The 26,680-nt window shown below is 43.2% G+C and overlaps 1 protein-coding gene across 5 annotated transcripts in view; it reads right to left on the reverse strand.

The window, feature by feature from the left end:
• Positions 1-1,860: 1,860 nt before the first annotated feature.
• The window catches only part of SIDT1 (SID1 transmembrane family member 1), a 98,898-nt gene continuing 74,078 nt past the window's right edge, over positions 1,861-26,680 (reverse strand). For 3 of the 5 annotated variants that reach the window (XM_030801740.1, XM_030801739.1, XM_030801741.1), the window contains 13 exons: positions 26,542-26,608; positions 24,395-24,468; positions 23,292-23,415; positions 22,973-23,090; positions 20,359-20,495; positions 19,322-19,430; positions 16,445-16,459; positions 15,345-15,421; positions 11,755-11,801; positions 7,932-8,037; positions 7,731-7,841; positions 5,231-5,344; positions 2,915-3,800 (listed from right to left, as the gene is read on the reverse strand). In XM_030801740.1, coding sequence (XP_030657600.1) covers positions 3,738-3,800; positions 5,231-5,344; positions 7,731-7,841; positions 7,932-8,037; positions 11,755-11,801; positions 15,345-15,421; positions 16,445-16,459; positions 19,322-19,430; positions 20,359-20,495; positions 22,973-23,090; positions 23,292-23,415; positions 24,395-24,468; positions 26,542-26,608 — 1,162 coding nt within the window. In that variant the 3' untranslated portion in view covers positions 2,915-3,737. Of the gene's footprint in view, positions 3,801-5,230; positions 5,345-7,730; positions 7,842-7,931; positions 8,038-11,754; positions 11,802-15,344; positions 15,422-16,444; positions 16,460-17,161; positions 17,287-19,321; positions 19,431-20,358; positions 20,496-22,972; positions 23,091-23,291; positions 23,416-24,394; positions 24,469-26,541; positions 26,609-26,680 lie in introns of those variants that run through there. The other 2 variants (XM_030801737.1, XM_030801738.1) reach the window with 2 other exon arrangements.

Consider the following 26,680-nt stretch of genomic DNA (forward strand, 5'->3'; position numbering starts at 1 on the left):
AATCTCTACCGATATTGCTTCTCCTTAGTTTCACCAGGGACCTTAGATTCATAGTGGTTCATTTCAAAACCATGCTTCCTCTTTCGGGGACCGTTTTGTCACCTGCAGGCTGAAGCGTTCTCCTTAGCTGAAGATGCAAGCTTGCCCTGCAGAACGTTTGGTAATAAGGGTGGGAAGGGAGGGAAACATTTGCACGTGGCATTCCCTGAAATAGGGTTGTAATAGCTACTCGAGAGAAGAAAACCTAGGTTTTCCTTGAGATTCCCAGGGCAGAGACAGCAGTGATGAGGTGTCACATTATAAACAGCCAGGCTTTGCCACTTGGCCCTAGCTTTGGAAGCATTGTTTTTTTTTTTTCATCTGAGTTGGAATAAGGATATTTAGGGCCAGAGTCAGGGAAATGCAGCTACAAAGGACAAGGATGGGGGTAGGGATGAGAGGAGGCTGAACAGCTGTGGGCAGTGTCTCTGAAGGTGAAGAGGCCTCCCAACCTGTTCAGGGCCTGGAGCTGAGGACGGGAAACGGAACAGCTGCTTTCAATGAAGAGCCCCTGGAATAGAGGGATCCCAGAGTGGCTGATGGATCCACTCTTGCCCTGCCTCCCTGTGGGATTCAGGAGGGTGAGCCGAGGATCCTCTCTGTGAGCACCGCCCCCGATACCCTGCACACCTCCACCTTCGCCATTCTCATGTAGAATCATGGAGATGTGCCAGCTGAGGATCTGAGAGTTTCAGCCACTTACCCAAGGGCACACAGCGAGTAGGTGGACTCCAGAATCTTCCGCAGATTGTACTGTTCCTTCTGTGAATAGTGTTTGTTCCTCCCTTTCCCGTGAGTTTTGGATAGAGACTATCACCCATATTGAGGAGGATTTGGGAATTTGATTTACCGACACATGCATTTTGTGACCCCACAGAACCTTCTGGTGGGTGCCTGGAGTTACAAAGAGAGCAGCTGCCATTTTCTTTGCCCCGAGGAGCTGGCTCGGTGACCTCCTTCAGTCATGGAAAGTCCCTTCCCCAGATAGACTCCGGCATTCCACTGGCTTCTCCTGCTGCTAAAATAAAACCGGGCGAATCCCTCCGTAAACCGTGGAGCATAAAGAGGTCGGGCTGCTTCTCCAGCATTTGTCAGGGGTGTGAAGAGGTCATTTTTTATGTGCACAGCTTTGCTCCTCTGGCTGCTACATCACTGTCCTGCTCCAGCTGAACTGCTCTTATTACTTCTGTGCTTACTTTGCCAAGAGCCTCTTCATAGTGACTGCTTTTCTCCAGTTATGCTCCTGTTAAACCCGGCTTTCTGAGTCACTCTTCCTTTCCCTTTTAAAGAGTGAAGTCCATGAACCCAGGCAAGAGTTAGCATAGACACTGTACTACAGAAACGGCTTGTTAAGCTCTTTAAGCTCTCTGTGCTCCCCTCCACCCCAGCACTTGTGTAAACCCTACAGATGCAGCTGAATGACTTTATGTCCTCCAACCGTGAGACTGGCGCTGTGGAAAGAATTAGCAACATGTACATTTAGAACTGATATTCGTAAAAACAAGCTTGGTCTGGATTTTCAGTACTGTTGCAAAAACAAACCTGATCACAGTGTGTGCGTTTGTAGCACAAGACAGACGTGATCAGAAAACAGTGAAGGCTCCAGCAGCACAGTCCACCCCTTCCTCCAGGGCCCTCTCCCCATTTCCACTCACATTTTCCCAAACAAGCTACCAAACAGGTGATGCATCTGAAAATTTATTCGCTTCAGCCACAGGGCGACTTGAATGGGCTTTGTTTTTCACATTTCTTCCCTTGGTCTTCTGTGGATTAGAAACCACAGTGCGTTAAGATAAAGAAATTAGGTCAAACTAGCCATAGTGAAACAGGTTCAAATTTTTATTTTTTTTTTATTTTTTAAGAGATGGGGTCTCACTCTGTCATCCAGGCTGGAGTGCAGGGGCACAATCATAGTTCACTGCCGCATCAATCTCCTGGGCTCAAGTGATCCTCCTGCCTCAGCCTCCCAAAGTGTTGGGATTACAGGCGTGAGACACTGTGCCCTGTCAAAATTTTTTTTACATGTTGGATTAACACAGCCATTTAATTGGTGGCCTTCATATGGTCAGTGGAAGCCAACACTTCTTAAAGGATAAAGAATAACAGAAGGCTAAGTACACATTTGGGGACTTTAAAAAAAATCACGAAATATTTCATTGAAAGCATCTTTGTGTTTTTAAAATCAGGAAAAGCTTGCTGTTCAAACTTCTAAAATGGATTTTTGAACACAATGTGAATAGTTTAGAGAAAGAATAATAATTTAAAAAAATGCCTGATCCATTTCTCTAACGAATGATCAGGAAAGCAGAGGCAAGAAGTGACTTTAATTTCACAAGCAAATACATACGCATGTGCATATTTATACGTCTATTTTCTGATTACGTCATACTCCAGGCAACAAGGGGGCCTGGTCAATGTAGAACTTCTCAGACACAGAGCTGCCAGACAGTGTGCGAGTGGAACCCGGATGCTGAGCTTGCCAACACCTTACTGGGGAGAGAATGTCAGGTGCAACCGAGAGACCACACTAGATTAGCTGTGCACTTTGCAAGAAGAGGGGAAGAGGACAATACGTTCATCCTGAGAGCAGCTTCTGAGAACCTCGGGGAGGAAGTCTAGAACCCTGATCTACATAAAGCGACAGATGACGGACTCGCTGTGGAGGACTCCTGAAGTAGTGTCCCTGATTAGAATGCTGATTTCTTTCCCAAAGGTGATGTGGGCACAGAACTGAGCTGTGTGAATGGGAGGCCAAATAAGCACTGCTCACTCTGCTGAATTTGCTCTGGCAGCCCAAGTCCTTAAGGTGAGGTCTGTCTGGCTGCTGCTGCTGTTACCAGTCTTTTAGTATGGTTAGTCATTTCTCTTGTTCCTGCTGCTGTTAAAAGAGCTTTTCCTGTTTTTCCTTCTGCCTTGAAGCTGGCCAGACATCTGTGGAGTGACAGGGCCTTTCCAAGAAGGCAGAGTCAGAGTGATGAGGTCCACATAGGTCAGTGAGATGAAGACACGAGGGAATATGTAAGCACCCAGGCCTCGGCCCCAGTGACAGTTACTTGTTAAGAGGAATGTGTGACAAACCCCACTCCTGAGCCCTTCTGATGGCATCAGAAACCTGGGGGAAATATACAGAGTTTCTTCCGGGAGGTGACTAGCTGGTGCCATTAGAACATCTATCCCAGTAGGGCAGGGCCTGGGGTCACCTCCCCCCCATATTCTAAAGAATCACATCCTCCTGTTGGAGCAGCGGGTGTTGCAGAGGTGTGAAGGGGGCCAACAGTTTCTGGGCAGGAAGTCCAAGCTGCTGGCCTTTCTGAGCAGGGCAACAACCAGAGAGAAGCGTGCAGCAGCATTCTGCCATTGCTGGCAAGTCTCCGTGAGGGTGGGAGGGACCCCAAGATGGTGAGTTGACTTGGATACAATGCCTATCCCTGTTGCACTCCCAAAGCTGCAGATGGAAGGAGCAAGTGTTTCTCAGCTCCTCAGGTTTGCGTCTGTCCTCAAAACATGGCTCCCCTTCTTTCTCCCTTCTTGCAGGTTTAAATCTCCCGCAGCCCCTCTCCTTCCTGTGTGAACACAGAGTTGGCTCTACAGGGGGTGAGTGGAGCATCTGGCAGTGGTTACTTTGCTGTGGTCGCTGTAATTTTCGTGAAACAGCACCAAGATTGATCGCTCCCTCTCCTCCTCTTAATGTTGGAGGTTCAGAAGACAGGGATCTGGTCTCTCCGAACCACATCAAGGTCATCATCCAAAGTTAACAAAACCTGAAATGAGAGGGACAGAGAAATGAAAGGAATGGACAGTCACTGTCACACTAAGTCCTGTTTTCTCTCTGAGACGCCCACAGACTGGAAACTGTTAGTTCCCTCTCATTCTCATGCCTTCTGCAGCTCTCTGCAATTCCTTGCTCTTAATAGGCACTTATTACAATTATACAATTCATTTGTCAATTAAATATTCATGAAGGTTTATGATGTGCTATTCCAGATGCTATGGAGTTAAAGTTTGTAATCAAAGAGACAAAAATCCCTATTCTCCATGTAGCTTACATTCTAAAGAGGGCTTTAGACATGAAACAAATACATGAGTAAAATATAGCATGTTAGATAGTAATAAGTGCTAAGGATAGAAGTTAAATAAGGGAGGAAATACAGGAAGTATCAGGTGTGGGGAGGTAAAAAATTGTGATAGGGTGGCCTGGGAAGTCATTACTTAGGGGACATTTAGATCAAGAGTCAAAGGAATAAAGTCCTGTTGGATGGAGTATTGCTATATAAGAAATGTACCCTCCTCCTCCATTTCTAGTTTCCTCGACTACTACTGCCCCACGTGGAACCTTTAGTTCCACTTTTGCTGTCTCTGTCTCTCTCATGAAGGTGACGATCAGAAGTAAAAGACGTAAGGACTGTTTATACAGATTGGCCAAGCTTCCCAAACTGGCCACTAGGGGATAGCCCTGCTCCACTCTTGAAGTTATATGGCCCACCTGAGCCCGCTTAGCGTGGAGCCCAGGCATCTAGTAGGTCTGGAGCCCGGGAGTCTAGTACGGTTGTTAATTGTCGATTGAACCTGCCTACAGGCACCATGGACTTTTAATTGGGAAAAGTCAAAGTTAGGATTAAATGATGGAACTATAATCCAGGGTTGATATAAATACCCATGGCTTCTGAGAAAGGGTTGGGGCAAAAAAATAGAGAAACTACCGGAGAGATTTGGGACAGACAGGTCAGAAGGCAACAGAGACGTGGCTGCTATCCCAAGCCACTTAAGGAATATGTAAAATATTTGTGAAATATTCAGGGAGACTGGAGGAGGAGGAGGAGGAATGTGAGTATGGCATAAGAAGGAATAACCCAATGTTATCGGAATTGCTAAAAGTGGTTCCTGGGGGAGTTCTGGGCATGTGGGTCTAATAACCAATTCAGAACAAATGTGCTGTGCAACTTAGGGAAAGTAATTTTGTCCCTCTGTGTCTAAAGATATTGAAGAGTAAAAGAAAAACTAAAGATCTAACGAAAGGATATAAAATTTATAAAAGAAATAAGATGGTCTGTACACTGAATTACAAAGAGGAAATGGAAAGTAAAATTAGAGAGGAATATAAAAAAAGAATGTAAGGAAGAGCAGAAGAAGAAAATGAGAGTGCAAGATGTAAAGAGAGAAGAAACTCACAAAAAGATAGATATGAACTCACCAAGAATGAGAAAAACAGAGCAGTAGCGGAGAGGAAGTGCCAGATGTCATGGTCATCGAAGAAATCCAGCAGAATGCATTCGCGGTTCTTCTCCCGGGATTCGGCCGGAGTTCCCTGGAGGAAGGTGAGGCAGGACATGGGCAAGATTCCCACAGTTCAACTGTTCAAAGAGTTGAACATCCGGAAAGCTACAAAAACACTACTAGATGTCTGGTTCGAAAAGTTAGCTTCCAAGAAAACATCCATCCACACAAAAACCTGTACACAAAGACCTCAAAAGCACGGGCAACCAAAGCAAAAATAGAGAAGGGAGATTACATCAAGCTATGAAGCTTCTGCACAGCAAAGGAAATGACCAACGAAGTGAAGAGACAACCCACAGAATGGGAGAAAATATTTGCGAACTATCCATCTGACAAGAAATTAATAACCAGAATATATAAGGAGCTGAAACAACTGTAAGGGAAAAAAATCCAATTTAAAAATGGGCAAAAGATCTGAATAGACATTCTCAAAAGAAGACATACAAATGGCAAACAGGCATATGGAAAGGTGCTCAACATCATTGATCATCAGAGAATGCAAATCAAAACTACAATGAGATATCATCTTACCCCTGTTAAAAAGGCTCGTATCGAAAAGACAGGCAATAACAGATGCTGGCGAGGATGTGGAGGAAAGGGAACTCTCACACACTGTTGGTGGGAATGTAAATTAGTCCATCCACTGTGGAGAACAGTTTGGAAGTTTCTCAAAAAACTAAAAATAGAGCTATGGCTGGGCACGGTGGCTCACGCCTGTAATCCCAGGACCATGGGAGGCAGAGGCAGGTGGATCACCTAAGGTCAGGAGTTTGAGACCAGCCTGGCCAACATGGTGAAACCCCGTCTCTACTAAAAATACAAAAAAATTAGCTGGGCATGGTGGTGGGCGCCTGTAGTCCCAGCTACTCAGGAGGGTGAGGCAGGAGGATCACTTGAAGCTGGGAGGTGGAGGTTGCAGTGAGCCAAGATTGCGCCATTGCACTACAGCCTGGGAGATAGAGGGAGACCCCGTCTCAAAAAAAAAAAAAAAAAGAAAAAAAGAAAAAAGAAAAAAATAGAGCTACCATATGATCCAGCAATTCTACTACTTGATATATATCCAAAAGAAAAGAAATCAGTATGTCAAAGAGTTATTGGCAGTCCCATGTTTATTACAGCACTGTTCACAATAGGCAAAATATGGAATCAATCTAAGTGCCCATCAACAGAGGTATGGACAAAGACAATATGATAAACATATCTACGTAGACAGTGTACATACACATACAAACACAATAAAATACTATTCAGCCATAAAAAAGAATAAAATCCTGCCATTTGCAGCAACATGTATGGAACTCGAGGCCATTATGTTAAGTGAAATAAGTGAAGCACAGAACGACAAATATTGCATGTTCTCACTCATATGAGGCAGCTAGAAAAGTGGATCCCATGAAGATAGAGAATAGTTTGGTAGTTACCAGAGTCCAGGAAGGGTGGGGGGAGAGGGAGATGAGGGGAAATACCAAAGAATATACATGTATTTATGACCGCTGAACTGCACATTTTAAAATGGTAACGATGGTAAATTTTATATGTATATTTTACTTCAAGAAAAAAACTTGTACACAAATATTCACAGCAGCATCACTCATAATGACACAAAAATAGAAACAATCCAACTGTCCATCAACTGATGAGCAGGTAGATAAAATATGGTATATCAGTACAACGGAATATTTTTCAGCAATGAATAGACATGAAGTACCATGTATGTTACAGCATGCTTGAACCTAGGACACATAAGTGAAAGAAGCCAGACACAAAGGCCGTGTACTGTGTAATCCCATTTACATGAAATGTCCAGAATAAGCAAATATACAGGGACAAAAGGTAGATTTAGTAGTTGCTTAGGGCCAAGGGGTTAGGGAGAAATGAGGAGTGAATGCTGATGCATATGAGGTTTCTTTCCGGAGTGACAGAAATGTTCTAAAATCTATTGTGCTAATCTATTGTGCTAACTGTTGTGATGGAATGCTAAGGCTTCTTCCTGTTCTGTGCCTCAGATATACCACTGATTTCTTAGGCTTCGGCTCTGTTATCTATGGACTGGATGTAATGACACTCACGCTTGGGTATTTGGTGATGGATGGAGATTGTAAGAAAGGTGAGAAGATGCACACTACTCAGGGCTTTTGACCACGTTAAGCATCCACTGGGACCAGCGTCGTAATACAACATGCAATGAAGACCAAGTTTGCAATGTCTGTAGTGCTTACAGATTTATAAAGTGCCACCCTGAGAATGATAACGCATGCAGTTATTGTGCATTTATGTGCGGCTATGAAAAACCATCCCTGGTAGAGAAAACTTTCATTTTAGACACTGTGAAAACACGGTAAGAGAGGGAGGTGGAAAGGCCAAAATGGCAAGTTGGAGAGGGAAGTTGTTTTTGGATAAGAAAACTGGCCTCTTACCTCCCAGCTGCTGAGATTCTGGAAGAAAAAATACAGGGCGGCAGCCCACATCACAGCGGTGGCCACGATGCAGAAGAGCGGGACTGGGAGGACCTTTTCAGAGCTGCGGAGCTGTCAGAGGAGAAGCAGATGCGGCCTCACCGGACCCCGCCTTCGCCTGCCCGAGGGCCCGGGGCAGCCGCTCCCGGCGCCCGCTCTTACCTTCATGATGATGTAAAAGGCCAGGTACAGCAAAAGGTTACAGATGAAGATGCCCAGCATGTAGGAAGCAAAGTCCCTGGGGCGGTATATCAATCCAAAGAGGGCGCTGCAGGCGTGGGAAAAATGTGGGCAGCCGTGAAGGTGGATTTGTAACACTATTGGCTTTTCCAATCCCCCAGTCCCTTGAGGGGGAAGGGGCAGGTTCTTTTTTTCTTTTTAACTTTTATTTTTAGTTCATTTTATTTTTTTTAAAACTCTTACCTCGTGATGGAACAGTAGATTTTTTAAAAAATACTTTAACATATAAGTATCTTTTTTTTTTTTTTTTTTTTTTTTAAAGAGTTGGGGTCTCACTCCCTCACTCAGGCTAGAGTGCAATGGCGTCATCACGGCTCACTGCAACCTCCACGTCCTGGACTCAAGCGATCCTTCCACTTCAACCTCTCTGGTAGCCGGGACTACAGATGCATGCCACCACTTCCAGCTAACTTTTAAGATTTTTTTGTAGAGGCAGGGTCTTGCTATGTTGCCCAGCCTGATGTTGGATTCATGGCCTCAAGCCATCCTTTTGCCTCAGCCTCCCAAAGCCCTGGGATTACAGCCGTGAGCCATGGTGCCTTGCCCTATATACGTAACTTTTAATTTAATACACTTTCTTCCAAGCATTCATTTCTAATAACCGTGTAAAGTTCCCATAACTGAATGCAATGTAAACGATCATCTTTCCCCTTTTGTTGAAGTGTTTTCCCACATTCTGCGGTTTTTCACTATAAGAAACACTGCAATGAATAAATAAATACTTTCAGACATTGAGCTTATGTTTTTCATTTAAGATTAGTTCCTTAGAATAGAAGCAAAATCATCTCCATGATTGGCTTGACACACATTACCAAATTTTTGCTAGCTGTCCATGGTTTTAAAATTAATGCTAAAGTTAATTTTGGTTGGCGTCAGCTTTAATTTTGTTCCAAATTTCTATTCAGTTATAATATGTCCTTTATTACATTATTCTTTCTTATCTCCTTGTTTTGAAATAGTTTTTTTTTTTTTTTTGAGACAGAGTCTTGCTCTGTTGCCCAGGCTGGAGTGCCACAGTGGCACAATCTCGGCTCACTGCAACCTCCACCCCTCCAAGTTTAAGCAATTCTCTGCCTCAGCCTCTGGAGTAGCTGGGATTACAGGCGCATGCCACCATGCCCAGTTAATTTTTTGTATTTTTAGTAGAGACGGGGTTTCACCATCTTGGCAAGGCTGGTCTTGGACTCCTGACCTCGTGATCCACCCCGCCTCAGCCTCCCAAAGTGCTGGGATTACAGGCGTGAGCCACCGCGCCCAGCCTGAAATAGTTTTTAATGAGTACACATCCACATATATATTTTTTAAAATCTCAATATCTCTATCTAGTTGGGTTTCTGTCCTCCATTCGGATTCACTGATTCATATTTCTAATTTCTAATTTTAGATTGGTGCCTCACTATTTTATTATTATTTTATAATATGCTAGATTATCTGATTAGGCTAGCCTGAACTGTTCCATTTGGTAGCCACATGTGGCTATTAAAATTAAAATTAAATAAATTGAAAATCTACTTCCTCAGTCACGCTAGCCACATTTCAAGTCTGCAATAACTATTTGCTAATAGTTACTGTATTGGACCGTATGTGTGAAACATTTACATCACTCCAGAGAGTTCTACTGGACAATGCTGGGCTAGTCACCTCTGCTCCTCCTTCCTTCTGTTAATCGCTTTTCCAAAGATCTTTGAAATTTTTGCCTAATTAGCAAATACATTTTAGAATAAAACCTTATTAACTTAATTACTACTCTAACTCTAAATGTATACATTACCTTGAGAAAGGATATTTTTGCAGTAGTTAATCTTTCCATCTAGGACCTGATGTCTCTCTTCATTTAGCTAAATTTTCCTTATGGCTCCTAATAAGATAATTACATTTTCTACAGAAAGATTGTGTACATCTCTCAAAATTTATTCCTAAGTATTTAAAGTGTAAAGTACTATTAATGGACTCTCTTTGTTCATTTTGAATTCCAACTGACTTTGTTTTTTTGTTTTTTTTTGAGGGAGGGTCTCACCATGTTGCCCAGACTGGTCTCAAACTCCTGGGCTCAAGCAATCCTCCTGCCTCAGCCTCCCAAAGTGTTGCGATTCTAAGTGTGAGCCACTGCACCTGGCCTCAAGTGACTTTGTTCTGTATAATACAGAAAATTTTCTTCTCCCAGATTTTGAAATCTTTAGTATACCAGGCAACTCTTGTACATCCTTCCTTCAGATTCTCTAGTTATTAGCATTTTGTTACATTTGCTTTGTCATTTTCTCTCTCTCTCTCTATATATATGCATATGTATGTACATACATCTCTATGCCTATATATAAATACACACATATGTATGCACACACACCATTTTTCTTCTTCAGGACCATATGAAAGTAATTCTTTTCAAAATGTCATTCATGGGAAATCATTCCATGTCTTTATGGAGCAACTGGGAAGGAGGTAGACCACTATCAGATAATCACGGTGTAAGTCTGTCATTGCACCTCCTTCATCCCTAGAGGCCCTTTTGTTCCACAGAGCTGTCTATGAAGAGAGGCCATTTGCCTTGTCTTGTGAGCAGATCGTGAATATGGTTTTGCTTATGTGAGAGACGGAGACAAGCCAAGTGATTCTGAGCCCCCGGGGTCATAGTCAAAGGTTGCTCATTATCAAGACGTTGGTCCCTTTTCTCCTCCCAGCTCCCTCTCTTTCGGGACCACCAGGACTGTGGAGTCTGCTAGAAGGCTGGTCGAGAAGAGACCACTGCCCAAGAATCCTCTCATCTTGACCTGCCCCCAAGTAAAGGAGGAATCCTTAAATGGTATACATCTTATCCTGAGGCAATCCCTGGGGTGACAACATGGGACGCTTCTTCCAGAAGCACATGCCCCCCAAATAAGACTCAGATTCTCATGACTTGATTCTGGCCTCCTCTGAAGGCATGCCTCTTCATTCCTTACTGTTCACTGGGATTACGGAATCTTTTTTTTTTTTTTTTTTTTAATCAAAGGCCACTGACCCCGAGGAGCTCATCATCTAGGAGCTACAAATAAAAGCAGTTAAACTTACGTATAGTTTGAGTGATCAATAAAGTATTTCACTCATTCAACTGTATAAATTGAGAATAGATTGCATAAAATAATTCTGGCTAGCAAAAAATATACATCTGTACTGTTCTATTTTGAGCCATTTGAGGAATAAAGGCCATGGGGAAAGAGGAAGAAGAATGATGTAGGTAGAAAGAAAGAGACTGGAGGGAAAGAAATAAAAGAGGGACTTGCACACACACACACACACACACACACATTTAGTAAAAGAAACATTTCTACAGAAAAGAAGGCCTACTGGGTAGTCTTTATGAAAGTTCTGTGAAAGAATTTAAAGCTATGTTGGATGTTTGCAATCAGTGGTATAATTATCTATCTATCTATCTATCTATCTATCTATCTATCTATCTATCTAATCTATCCATTCATCTATCCATCCATCTGTCCATCCCATCTTTCTATCCAATGTATCCACATAGACTTAACAAGTTTTGATATTTGTCTTGTTGAGCAAATGAACTCCATGCATCAGTGTTTTAAGAGAGGCTACAATTGCTACACGAGAATGTCCTACTACCTTTTTTTGAGTCTCTAGAACAAGCAGTCCTACCTTCTCCTTAATTTCAGATTTCCTTGTAAAAATGACAGTCAAGGAAAGCTAAACCACAGTGTTACTGACATTAATAAAGGCAAATACATGTTTTCATAAGACCACTTACAAGGACCAGTTAACCAGATTCCCCACAACCAGCAACACCATTCTATCCTGGAAAAGAGGAAAGAAAACATCAAATGAGAGGCTGCACATCCTACTTTTCTTTTAACTTACTGTAGTAGAAGTATCAACTATGGGAAAACAATTGCATTGGCGAAAAAATTTTCTATGGTTCTAAGAGTGCCTTCACTATGATCTGACACTAATTGTATACAAAGACTAAATGGCAAGGCTCTTAACTGCAAATAGACCTGACTTCATCCCTGAGAAAGAAAATGTAGTGAGCAAAGCAGGACTCTATTTCTCCCCAGTGTTTAGTGGAGCTGGGCCCACGGTCCCACTTCTCAGTGGGGAGGCTGGTGGTATGTGCTGATTACAGAATTGAGAGAATTCTACCACTGGTACTATGTAATTGAGCACTGTTCTTCTGGGGTGTACTACTTGGTAGCCACTATTGCAACTCTCAGGCCCCAGCTGTAGGGAGTTAGTTTTGTACCCATTACTGTGGTTTCAAGGTGGTCCTGAAACTCCCAGGTTCCTGTGTCTACAATATAGACTCTTGTAGGGGAGAAAATAGGGAGAAAAGGTCAATTTTAAAGGACAATAGGCCGGGTGTGGTGGCTCACGCCTATAATCCCAGCACTTTGGGAGGCTAAGGCAGGCGGATCACCTGAGGTCGGGAGTTTGAAACCAGCCTGGCCGACATGGTGAAAGCCCGTCTCTACTAAAAATACAAAAATTAGCCAGGAGTGGTGGCACACAACTGTAGTCCTAGCTTCCTGAGAGGCTGAGGCCTGAGAAGCTTTTGAACCTTGGAGGCAGAGTTTGCAGTGAGCCGAGATTGTGCCACTGCACTCCAGCCTGGGTGATAGAGCAAGACTCTGTCTCAAAATAAATAAACAAACAAACAAATAAATGACAATTACTCTGACAGATTTATTCACAATCTGTCCCTGGTCTCTGCATACTACTTAAAATTTTTAGGAGAGATTTGATCATACTTTAATTTGTATAACCACTCATCTACTATTTAAAAGTAGTAATTCTTTGTCTTTTAGGTGATCCATCCAATTTGGAGGAAATAACTTCATTAAAAAAATTAATTCACCTATTAGAATGGCTTAAATCCTCAAACAGACAACACCAGACAGACAACACCAAATGCTGGCAACACCAAATGTTGTCAAACAGACAACACCAAATGCTGGCAAGGATGTGGAGCAACAGTAACACTCATTGCTGGTGGGAATGCAAAACGGTACAGCCACTTGGAAGACAGTTTCGCAGTTTCCTACAAAACTAAACATATGATTGCCATATAATCCAGCAATAGCTCCCTTTGATATTTAACAAAAGCAGTTGAAAACTTATGTCCACACAAAAACCTACACATGAATGTTATAGCAGCTTATTCATAATTACCCACACTTGGAAGCAATCAAAATGTCCTTTAGTGGGTGAATAAATAAACGCGGCACATCCAGGCAATGGGATATTATTCAGTGCTAAATACAAATGAGCTATCAAGCCATGAAAAGACGTGGAGGAAACTTAAATGCCTATTACTAAGTGGAAGAAGTCAGTATGAAATGGCTATATACTGTATGATTCCAATTACATTTTGGAAAAAGAAAAACTGTGCCAATAGAAAAAAGATTAGTGGTTGCGAAGCCTGAAGAGGGAGGGAGGGATGAATAGGCTGAGCACAGAGAATTTTTAGGGCAGTGGAACTGTCTTGTATGATACTATAATGGTAGGTACATGTCAACACGCTTGTCAAAACCCATGAGTGTACATCAAGAATGAGCATTAATGTAATGTAAACTTTACATGGGTAATAATGATGTGTCAGTGTAGGCTCATCAGCTGTAACCAATGTACCACTGTGGTTTGGAATGTCAATAGTGGGGGAGGCTGTGCGTGTGGGGAGTGGGGGCAGAGGGTATATGGAAAATTTCTGTATCTTCTGCTCAATTTTTCTGTGGATGTAAAGCTGCTCTAAAAAATATAAAGTCTATTAAAAAAAGGAAGCCTCCATCAATTAATGTAAAAAACAAAAACATTACTTGCCTCTCCTGTTTCACAGGTAAGCAGGAGAACTTGCCTCTCAAAATACTCACAAGTCCTAATGGACTTTTTCATTCTTACCCGAATAAACCCTCCAGCCTCAATTCCCTTGTTTTTAGTGCTTACAGCTCTTGCCCAAGCTCTAGAGTGTTCACGGATTTCCGTATTCCTTTAGCAAAAATATTCTGATTATAAAGGATTAGAAGGTACTTGCTAAATACCTGCGTGACAGGCAATACTAGCATCACTAGTCCTGACTGCAGCACTTTGTAAAGCCTGGGGCAGTGGGCTCAGAGGAGGAAGGTAGCCTTCCCAAGATCACTGACCAGACAGCCAAGAGAGAGCTGGGACCAGGGCCCTGAGCTCTGGGCTCACTATAGAAATATATAATACACTGAAGTATATTTCAACCATCAAGCAATAAGCACAAGTTATAAAAATTTCTTGCTCATTGTGAAAATCAAACAATACAGAAATGCATAATGTGGAAGTGTAAGTTTGTAATGGACGTGACTGGAGTGACCACGGGTCCCAGTTTGCTCGAGATAGTCCTGGTTTACCCCTGCTGTCCTGGTGGAATTACTAGTGCTGTGCCCTTTCACTTCTACAAGGGTACCTCTTTGGATGATTATTTATAGGGGTACTCTGTCTTGATCCTCCCCATAGCTATGATCACTGCTCGTTTATTTTTATTTTATTTTTTAAAAATTTCATTATTGGGCAGGGCACGGTGGCTCACGTCTTTAATCCCAGCACTTTGGGAGTCTGAGGTGGGCGGATCGCCTGAGGTTGGGAGTTTGAGACCAGCCTGACCAACATGGAGAAACCCCGTCTCTACTACAGATACAAAATTAGCCAGGTGTGGTGGCGCATGCCTGTAATCCCGTCTACTCAGGAGGCTGAGGCAGGAGAATCGCTTGAACCCGGGAGGTGGAGGTTGCGGTGAGCCGAGATCATGCCACTGCAATCCAGCCTGGGTCAAGAGCAAGAATCCGTCTCAAAAAAAAAAAATTCGTTATTATTTTTTATTTCCAAATTTTATTTTAAGCTCAGGGTTACATGGGCAGGACGTGCAGGTTTGTTCCACGGGTAAACACGTGCCATGGTGGTTTTGCTACACAGATCATCCCATCACCCAGGTATTAAGCCCAGCATTCATTAGCTATTCTTCCTGATCCTCTCCCTCCTCCCAAGCTGTCCCCCCGCCCCGCCCTCCAGCAGGCCCCATTGTGTGTTATTCCCCACCATGTGTCCGTAATCATCACTGTTTAACAGTTGGGTGGATGTATTTTCTCCTTTTTTATATACTAGCGAATATTTTGTTTATAAAAATGGGACCATGTTAGCTTGACTTTTATGAAAAAGAGTAAGCACCATGCTCCTTCTCCCACTAATGGGCCTTTAGCCACCCTGGGCCATCTGGCCCTCTTGATTTTAGGAGCCCTGAGTGACTGCCCCAAGCCTGTTCCTCCTACTGTTCCCCTGCTTTCTGGGAGGGGGCCAAAGAACACAGGCACATGCACGTACCATATACAGGGGCCGGCTACACTGCTGGATACAGTCTGTGTAGAACACCATGGCAGCCCGCCGGAAAATTCCCAAATCTGTTGGTAATACAAATGCATGGTGAGAAGGCTTAGTCAACGAAAATACAAATACTCTGAAGTGGACCAAGCTTTTGGAGCCAGAATGATGTCATCCTCACTTCACTAAAATGCATTAGAATGCTTTTGCACCTAATAGGTGCGCAATAAGTATTTGCTTTGAAAAATGGTATCATCATAGAGGGATGCCATATCCGTGCATTACACAGCAGAAAGGCAAGGAAGATGGACATGAACAACAAGCACTCGCAAATAGCATGGGTGGCTGGTGGACCCTTATTCTGTCTCCTTCAGCTAAGCTTCTTTTTGTTTACAGTTTACTCTGGTGGTGTTTTCTTTATAGTAGAGATGTTATGGGTCCCCTCAATCTACTTTAAAACACATGCTCTCTCTAGAGGATGGGAAATCTTAGCTTGGAAAGGTTCAGATCTGTTATTTCTCAATGTGGTTATAAGTTAGTAACAATTGAACTAAAGGACCCTAGGTTCTACTGAGCATGTTCAGAAAATCTATCTGAACTGAAACAATCATCAAGGGAAGGTAAGTTAAGATGGGGAGAAAAAGACAGGAAAGTCTTTTTAAATACAGTTGAAAAGGATGATATGAAATGCAGCGAGTGTGTGTGTTATAATGTTACACGAACAGTCAGGGTCAAAGGCGGGCTGTGTTTCTGTGAGCTGTCCACACCACAGATATCGGATGCCAGTCTGGGTCTGCCCAAAGCAAACATTTTCCAGAGCGTGGATCTCAGCTGTGTTGTGAATCCTTCTCCTCCTCAAGGTTACCCCCATGGTCAATTTAATCAGGAGGGAGAAACCTGTCTCTGTGACAGCCCAGAAGAGGCGTGGAGCAGGCTGGGGTGGAGTGCAGCCTCCCCTCTGAGCCTCTCTCTGGCTCCCCACTCCCATGGAGTCCGCACAGCCTGAAAGAGGGTGTTCAGGGAGCAGGGCTGCCAGGACAGCCAGGTGGGTCACTTTGATACAAAAACAATCTAGACCCCTGGAAAGGGTGGCTGAACATTACCTGTGTCAGACACATCTGAATCAGTAGGAAGCAGAGAAGAAAGGAGAAAAAAAAAGAGAGACGTGTAAGAAAGTAGCCAAACATGAAAACTACTGGTCATTTTATTTTTTCTCAAGATGGATGACTTTAATTTTGCTTTCTGATTATAAAAATAATGTTTACTTGTCAAAAAGAACACAGGATCTTTCTGCTTGTCTCAAACATTCAGAAGTCTTCAAATCCTCAAAGAGTGAATTGAGACTTTTCTCTCTCCCTGTCTACTTTTGTGCACTGCTTGCAATTTATAATCCAGCCTCTCTCATGAGAAATCCCTGAGGTCCTTTTCCAGAGCTCTGGGACTGGGGGACACAGTAGTGATTTGGGGAAGCAGCTCTGTGGTTTATGAGAGCTAATGATGAAATGTTCTTCCTCATTGCTGCTGCCTTTCCTGTGTCCACATTTATTTGCTTGTGTAGCAAGAGGGGCCACAGAGAAAGGACGTGTGATTAGAAAGCAAAGGCAGCTTATGACATGGGTAGAAAGGCTGGAGTCAGCTGAACACTGTCCACGAATCCAACTTCCTGGCTTTGGACTAAATTTAGATACAATCATTGCCAATGACGAAATAGAAAGTTTTCTTTTGACTCTGGTATGTCTGTAACCACCTGGGGAAGACTCCATGGGTACGGAAATGGAAACTATTCAGTTAAACTACAGACTGGCTAGCTCCCATTTGCCCTACTAGGCCCACCTGCCATGAGTCTTTCTCCTGGGGACCCACCACACTGGGGAGGCAGGCCTGTGTGGACGATATCAGTGGATTCCCTGACTTTCCTTGGACAATGGGGAATTCCAGCAGGACACTGCAGGGACAAAGGAAAGAGAGTGAGCTCAGAGGGCTTATTTGCTGGCATCTTCCCTGTGAGGTTACCGCAGTCTGTCCAGAATGTCCATGAAAGGTCACTGCTCCTTTCAGAGTGACTTTTTTCCCTGTAACTCTCTCTTTCTACATTTTGGGAACCATGTCTTCCCTGTCCTTTTGGGCTTATAGATGTAAAAGCTTCACTGCTGCTAACCCCAAGTTTCCATGATATCCCTTTCATTCCCCTCTACCCCATCCTTGTGAATAGTGCTTCTGTTAATAAATCCTTCTCTATCTTTGTGTGTGACATCTTTTTCCTGTTGGGACCCTAACCAATTATTCCATGGTCATAATATGATATGCTAAATTTCACTTCTTTTAAAAGATAAGATAATTTGGCATTGCAAAATTGCATAAGGCAAAGGTGGTATAAATATATTAAAGCTCCTCTACGTATTAGAGGTCACTACCATTGCATATATCTGCACTCAAGTTTATTTTTCCAACTCTGGAAGAAACCAGAGCAACAATGCTCCCAATTATTTCCCTTTTGAAAGTTTAGTTTGTATGACTTCACTTACCTTCTGTCTGGTGGAGGAGCATGACCAGCGTGCCCTGCCAGATGTTCTACACAACTGGCTCAAGTAACTGGGGGATTTGGAGGTATGCTGGCTATGTTCATGCCAAAGGTGAATCTACTGACCATGGCAAAAGAACCAACCTTTGAAAACGGGCAATTGCTCTATTCGGTCTTCTAGTCTTAAAGCCATTTGTTTATGTAGAATTGCTCTTAGACCTGGACAAGAGGGTCCCATATTTTAGAGGCCTTATTCCCTCATGAGTGAGGAGTCTGCAGGGCCAAAGGATTCCTCTTTTCCTTCTAGAAATTCTGAATTCCAGGGCGTCAGAAGTGTCTACCTGCCCAGAAGGCTCCGGGCCTGCTCTAAGGCCTGCATAGTCCCCTTCCCTTGTCTATCCTCCTGAGGGCAGATGGTACCACTAGGGCATACCTCCAGGGGCAGGGAATGGCCAAGTGGTGGCCATTTGTGTGGGAAATGGATGAACACCAGATGTCGGGCAAAGGTGCCACATGCACACCTGTGAGACTCCTTAAGACACAACCAGAGGTAGAAAAAAAGTGTTCTTTGAGGAACCAAGAATTTTAAATTTGAACCTAGGCCTTCTAATTTAGTTGCAATGGAGGTATATTTTTCCCTCCCTCCCTTCCTCCCTCCTTTCATGTATTTAATAGCTTTTTCGTCTGCTTTATGACTTTGATGTTCTTACACATAAGCTATGCAGGCTTTTATTTGGACTTTTGCTCTGGGCTTTGTTAATATCAGAGGTTTGCCTATGTTTACATATAATAATTTGCCTTGTAATAGACAAAAGGATATTTCAGTCTGACTTCCTGGAACTTAAAATGATTTTTTAAAATTTAAATGCTCTAAAACCACTTGAATCTGTTCCCATATATGATGATTGACCAACAGCAAATCACAAGCTGATTTCTGTAGAACATTCAGCACTCTCTGATAAGTTGGAGGGAGCTCAGCAGGTGTCCTGTCTCTAAGATTGGCAAGTTGGTCTCAAAAGTTCCAGCCCTAGAATCTGAGAATACATAATTCATTCTTGACAACCATTTAGCATGGTTAGAGAAATGCTCCCTTTGAATGCTGCAAACTGAAAAATGTTCCTCTAGGTGGAACTAGTGGTATGATGATCATACCATTCTCTAAATACAAGTCAAAGTTTGGCAGACTGTAAAGTGTTTGCAACCAGGGGTTGGAGGTACACCTCATCTCTGAGGTGTGGCAAACCTTAGTTTCTCAGCTGAAAATAGAACTAGTGATAATAGCTTATCACTATCCTATAAGGGAGAGGAAGCTCTTGGAGAGAATATATGCTATTAAACATGGCATAGAATTCAGAGCATGTGTTCACGGTGACCAGTAACACTTTCATTCAGCATAAGTAAAGGCAAAGTCTGCTTTTTTTGATTTGTGTGATTAGTAGAGAATTAACAGGTGACTCACCTATCTTGAAACGACCCATATAATATATCTGGGTGCTGAGGGCTAGCGAGGCCAGAACGTGGATTGCAGAGAAGATGACCCAGAACCACACGTCATTTTTTCCAAACACCTAGGAGTAAAGATGGAAGTTACCTTCATCTGGGGTTTTCCCTAGAAAACTCATCAAAATCATCCTCTCTCTTGTATGTGTAAGGAGTCAAAAACAGCTGTGTGCACATTCTGTTTTTCTCGCCCTCTGGAAACGCCCATGGTTCTTACTCCCAGGGGACAGGAAAAAAAAAAGGCTACTAGGCCAAATGAAAATGGAAAAATAGGAGAGGCAGCCGAATAGCAATGATGAAGGGGCAACGGGTCTAAAGTGGGGGCGAATGTGCTTCAAATAACCAAAACAGGCAACACGTGTTGCCCATGCATATTTAGAAGGTGGTTTCTGTTTTTTCCAGTCAGCTTATATACCCCTATTCCACTTTCACATGAGTCAGGTCTAGCTTTATATTAAAATTATCCTGTGGTCGTTTTACAGGTGCCTAATACATTATTAAAAATAACCAACTAGGCCAGGCACGGTGGCTCACGCCTGTAATCCCAGCACTTTGAGAGGCCGAGGTGGGCGGATCGTGAGGTCAGGAGTTTGAGACCAGCCTGGGCAACGTGGTGAAACTCTGTCTCTACAAAAATTAGCTGGGCGTGGTGGTGGGCGCCTGTAGTTCCAACTACTCAGGAGGCTGAGGCAGGAGAATTGCTCGAACCCGGGAGGTGGAGGTTGCAGGGAGCTGAGATCGCGCCACTGCACTCCAGCCTGGTGACAGAGCAAGACTCTGTCAAAAACAAACAAACAAACAAACAAACAAAAAAACTAAATAACGAAGTAAAAGTGTGCCATGAGTGGGCCAATGATGAAAGTGTGTCATGAGATGAAAGTGTGTCATGAACTGAGGATTTTGATTAATCCAAACCTGTTCACTTGATTGTTGTTTGTTTATTGGACCTAGGGGGACACTTTTTGAGAGCCAGGTGGAAGAAGGTGGGGGACGCACCACTCCAAGGACGGTGACCATGATGACCACAGCAAAGGAGGCATAGGCGGAGTAGGCGCTGGCATTGATGTCTGGGTGGCGGGTCTGGTAGAGCTTCAGCATGCACAGGCCAGCGATCATGTACATGAAGGAGGTGTCTGAGGACCCAAAGGAGGAGCCAGATGATCAGGATTCAGTAGGTGACAGACAGATGATATTTTCTAGATTTTTCTTCAGACTCTGAGTACCCCTCACTTCAATCCATGGACTATTTGCTACCTGTGGACTATGTGGAGACCTCTAACGTGTCAGCCTCCTGGCACATTCTCTAGGCAGACCCCACGTACTCCACTTCTAAACCCTCTAAGGCTGCCCTTTAGTTCACAGAAGAAAAACATCTGATATAATAAATAAATAACTCCTCTTTCACAGAATAAGAGTGTCTGATATGATAAACAACTCTCCTCACTTGTGTTTTAGACGCTGGTGTTCAACAACAATAACAAAAGAATTCTTAATGGTGATAGTGTAGGCAGTGTGACCATAAAATGAGCCCCAGATGGGTGTGGGAGGTCGTTCTCAGCACCCTAAAATATAATCACATTGATTACTGCACATTTATAGCTTTATAGCCTAGTGATGGAAAATAGCTAGAAATAAAATGGAGCTTACTGCATTAGAATTGTGGAAATGCAAATTAAGATAACAATGCAATGCCTCCATTTTACTCAAAAACTTGGTAAAAACTTTAAGTGTCTGACAGTAACAAATGTTAGTGATGATCTGGGGAATGGGAAGTCTCACACAGCTATTGGGAATGGGAATTAATGCTCTGGAGAGAAATTTGTCAGTTTTTGGTAAAATAGAAGGTGCACAAACCAAGTAACTAAAAAATTCTACTTCTAGGTATCCCAAGGAACCTCTCTCACATACATACAAAGAGACATATAGAAAGATGATCATTGCAGTGTTATCTATAATAGCAAAATATGGGCAACATCTAAACGCTGTTCAATAGAGGAATTGATAAATGTGATACTTTTTGTTATACGATATGACAACCCTTAAAAATGAGTGAACTACATGTCCTTGATATAATATTGATAAATCTTGAAAACATATTCTTGAATGAAAAAAGGCTGCAGAACACAGAATGATAAACTACTATTAATTTGCTACAAATATAGAAAAATTATAAAAACAAACCAGAAAGGTAAATATCAAATTAATCATGGTTATTTCCTTTAGGGGAGGAAGGAGGAGATTAAGTGTGAAAGTGCATCAAAACAGGACCTCAACTTTATCACAGTGCTTTATGCTTTAAAAAGTAGATCTAGGCAAATATTTAAAAATGTTGACATTTGTTCATTGTGAGTGGTGAATGATATCATTCTCTGCAGTTTTCTCTATTGAAAATGTTTTCTAATTAAAAAAATTAAATGTGACAGAGTTCTGTGGTGCTCAAAGTTAACACCAGAAGCCAGAGCACAAACATTAAATGACCATTTAAAAAATCCGCATCCTTGAGCGTGGAGGACGTCGTTACTTGCTAGACAGCATCAGCTCTTCCCTTCCTCCTTCTTAACAGCATCTCAATACTAACTGAATGTCTACCCGCTTTCAATTCAGAAATGCACACTGTCTCAGCCCCTTTGCTTCAGGAAAGCTAATCCCACATTTGGCTCCAGGGACGGGGCTGATTGGTCTAAATATAGTCCCAACTTTTTTACTGATTGGTGAAGCAACCTGGGTCTGAGCTAACCAGTGCTTGGAGAATGATTCAAGAATGGGCTCATGGGGCTGGATGTGGTGGCTCATGCCTGTAATCCCAGCACATTGGGAGGCAGAGGCAGGCGGATCACCTGAGGTCAGGAGTTCAAGACCAGCTTGGCCAACATGGTGAAACCCCGTCTCTACCAAAAAAATACAAAAATTAGCTGGGCATGGTGGTGTGCACCAGTAGTCCCAGCTACTGGGGAGGCTGAGGGAGGAGGATCACTTGAACCCCTGAGGCGGTGATTGCAGTGAGCTCAGATCATGCCACTGCACTCCAGCCTGGGTGACAGAGCCAGATTCTGCCTCAAAAAAAAAAAAAAAAAAAAAAAAAAAAAGAATGGACTCATGACTGTTTAAGCTACTGAGATGTGAAAGGATGTTATCTGTGGCTTTCTCAAAAAACAGCTTCCTTGCTCTTAATTGAAGGCTTCTGGAACCCAGCGTGCCACCTCCTCTGGAATTGTTGGGTGGAACTATGAAGCCAGGGGCTGCTACAGTTACTTTTGCCACCATCAGGGAAGATAGCCTGAGGATAAAACCAACATACAGGCTGGGTACAATCAAAGGGATCACAGAGAAACGAAGGCAGAGTCACCAGATAAATCAACCACAAGCCCTTTCTACATCTGGATGTCCTTATTATTCAATCCAACATAAATTGGGTTCTCCATATCTTTCATCCCAAAGCAGTCTGACTGCTCGGTTAGGTCATACTCTGTGTGGCGGTCCTCTCTGATCACTTCAGCTCACATAAAATGCCATTTGATCCTTGCAAGCATGTGACTCTGTCATTTTTGGGGAGGGTTCCAGGATAAGACTCACGATTCAAATCTGTATAGTAGATATAAGTTCTAATTACCGAATTGGAAGTTGGAATAATTAGGGCAGACATGGTAGCAAGCACTGAGCACCCCTTCCATCATCAACGCAATGCCCATAGCGTAGAAGAGACCAAAGTGTTTGGGAATCCCGTACTCCTGAAAAAGGAGAAAGGGTGGTCAATACATACTAAATAGTGCCATATCCACCGCATCACTAATCTGGAAGCCCATGCTTCTGGCATCATGTAGTTTATTACACATAATAAATCATCACACCATTAAGCCAGATGTCCCACCCCTTTGCAGATCCTGTTTGGATCCATAACCCTTCCTAGCTCACACCCACTCTCTCCTCACCACAGCAAAGATGTCCTTGGCTTCCAGGGCTCTCCGATGGAGGATGTCCCGGCGCAAGACTATCAGCAGGAAGAGCAAGCCCAGAAGCACGTGGCCCAGATTGCTGAGAATGTTGTTGAAGGCACTACAGGGATGAATGAGAGACTGTGAGAGACTCAAGACCATCAAAAGGACCCAGAGAATACATGATGCATGAAGGAATGAATGAATTCAGCATCAGTGTTTTCCATTTACCTTTCCATAAGATTTTAAGATCAGAAAAGTATTAGAAATCCTCTTTAACCTAACTCCTTCATTTTATGATGCTTACTTAGCCTGTGAAAACGTGTCTGTTTCCTCTCAAGGGTGCCTGCTTGGCTTCTTAACACCCTCCCATCCTCTCTTATCTCAGTGGCATTTGTATAGTATGAATCCTGGGAAAGGCAGCTGCTTCAAAGACAGGCAAGTGTTTCAGCTACACCGTGAGAGAGAGTTCTCACAGGTGGACCCATGTGTGTTGATGTTCAGCTCTCTAATTGTGAATTTCAGGTAAGTGTCAGCCAATCATAGCCAGCAGCTTTATTTGAGGAAATGAATGCTGGTTCAGCTCTAGAGCAAGAAGCTAGACTCCCAACCCCCAGGCAATGCTTCTTCCACGTCACCAAGTTCTGGTGGCTAGAGCATGGCCTGGGAGGCCACAGGGCTGGGTTTGCGTCGTGCACTACTTAGCAGCTGAGGGACCTTCAGCAAGTCCTCACCTGCCTTCACCTAAAAATAGGGATCATAGTAATGTCTATCTCACGAGGTTGTTTAATGGATCAAATGAGACAATAGGTTGCCAGCTCATGCCTGTGAACAAATGCCACCACAGCTAGAGATCTGACATTTAAAAAAATGTCACTGCCCTCATCTCAGCAGGCAGTATGCTAAGGAATGTTTCCTGAGAACCACATACAGGAACGAGAGGAGCATACCTGGTCTCAACTTCTTGGTTTAGTTCCTTTTTACCCTTGAATAGGGTCGTTTTCCACAGTTGTTTTTAGTATTTTTAAAAACCGAAATCACAACATTAGACAGAAAGGCATCTCTAAATGCCTCATGGGCAACCAGAGGACTGGGTTTACCTCAGGACGCCCAAGGGGTGAGCACAGAGGAAGTTGTAGTAACAGATGTCCTGGTTGCCAGTGACATTTACCACCTGTAAAATCAAGAGTGAGAAGAGGAAATGTGGTTTTCTTCTGTCCTCTGAGCCCCAGCCGGAACACAAAGAGCAGACAGGGCTCACGGAGATGCACTGTCACTAGTTTACAAGCCAGTGCTCCTCTGCACAGGTGGGCCGTTATCTGCCACCTTACACAGCACAGGCACTTTTTTTCCAAAAAAGTTACTATCTTGCTTTGAATGGGAATATTCTGTGTACCCCCTTATGCAGCCCCAAGGTGGAATTCATCCAAATGTGTTTCCTTTGTTATCATGATAAAAGGACTATGAAAGAATGCTAACATTGGGACCTTTCAGGACTGTCACACTATGTCTTATTTTCTAGGTTAATGCAGAGGGGATATAGAGCTGTCCCATTCTCTGGGTAGAAATGGTAAACCTGAGGCAGGTAGACACGAGGAGATATGTGTTCAGCTTTCCCTATTTATCACCATCTCTGTCAAGAACTTTCCCAAACCACAGTCCAGGTGTATCTTCTGAAAGTCCCCCAAAGTATGCAGAGAAGATTTAGATTATAAACAGTGGTTCTCAACCTCATTAAGTCCTTGTTCTCATTGCATAATAAGTATGCAATTGACTAAATATTATTAGATCATTAACACACAAACTTGGCTGTATGTTGGAATCACTGGGGGTTTAAACACTACAGATGCCTGGCTCCACCCTCACAGACTCTGATCTAATTGGAGTACAGCCTGGACACTGAGATTTGTAAAAGCTTCCCAGGTGACCTTAATGCACAGTGAAGTCTGAGGGCCACTGCATTAGAAACAACTTCAGCTTTTTGCTATTGTAAATGGGCTTTCTACTGTGTAATAAATTCTATAGAAGGTCATTTAAGTGACCTTGGCCTAGGATTCTATGGAGGAATGAGGATTCTCAAACTACTTTCATATTATTTTTGCTCAAGAAATGTTTGTTTTTATTTTACATTTTCTTTTTACTGTAATATTTTGTTAGTTTCATGAAGCTTCTTTTTTCTTTTTTTTTTTTTTGTTCTTGAGACACGGTCTCACTCTGTCCCTCAGGCTGGAGTACAGTGGCGCAATCTCAGCTTACTGCAATCTACACCTCCCAGGCTCAAGCAATCCTCCCACTTCAGCCTCCCGAGTAGCTGGGACCACAGGTGTGTGCCACTACTCAGCTAATTTTTTTTGTATTTTTGGTAGAGACAGGGTTTCGCCATGTTGCCCAGGCTGGTCTCAAACTCCTGAGCTCAGGCAATCCCCCCGCCTAGGCCTCCCAAAGTTCTGGGATTACAGATGTGAGCCACCATGCCCAGCCACAAAGGTGTTTTTAATTTTACAAAAAAATATTTACCTTCAATGGGAAGGCACAGGCTAGATTAGCTATCAGGTTCCTTTGTTTTAGTCTGGAACTTTATTTACTCTACTCATTATCCCATAATGATCAGAAAGCTCAGAGTGTTAACAGATGCAGTGGATAGATATCATGACTGAACGAGCACAAGGTAATACTTTCAGACTGGTAGACAAAATAATACAAGAGATTGCAGCTCCCTTTGTGATAAAACAATTGGGAACTAGATTGAAAGGTCAGTTAAAGATGAAGCAATGGGCTGGGTGTGGTGGCTCATGCCTGTAATCCCAGTACTTTGGGAGGCTGAAGCAGGCGGATCACCTGAGGTCAGGAGTTTGAGACCAGCCTGGCTAACATGGTGAAACCCCACCCCTATTAAAAATACACAAAAATTTAGCTGGGCATGGTGGCACATGCCTGTAATCCCAGCTACTCAGGAGGCTGAGGCAGGAGAATTGCTTGAATCCAGGAGGCAGAGGTTGCAGTGAGCCGACATCGTGCCATTGCACTCCAGCCAGGGTGACAGAGCGAGACTGTGTAAAAAAAAAAAAAAAAAAAAAAAAAGAGAGAGAGAAAGAGGAAGCAATAGTGAACTCCAATTGGAACCCCAGTGGGAAATTCCTGAATGGATCCTAAGTTGTACCTCTCTCTGTCAGTCACAGTGGAGACTCTCCCTGCAGAAAGCAAGCTGGGATTCTGGGGCTGGGGCTGGGGCTGGGGCAGCACTTACTGTCTGGTATGTAATGACCAGCTGGATCACGGGCAGCGCGTAAAACACAGCGATGGTGATGATGTTCCTATGCAGGCAGAAAGAACCAGAAGTAGTTATTTTCAAATGAACAGTGGAGTCTTTGGTTAATATTTTTAAA

The sequence above is a fragment of the Nomascus leucogenys genome, chromosome 21, assembly GCF_006542625.1.
Source record: "Nomascus leucogenys isolate Asia chromosome 21, Asia_NLE_v1, whole genome shotgun sequence".
Taxonomy (NCBI): Eukaryota; Metazoa; Chordata; class Mammalia; order Primates; family Hylobatidae; genus Nomascus; species Nomascus leucogenys.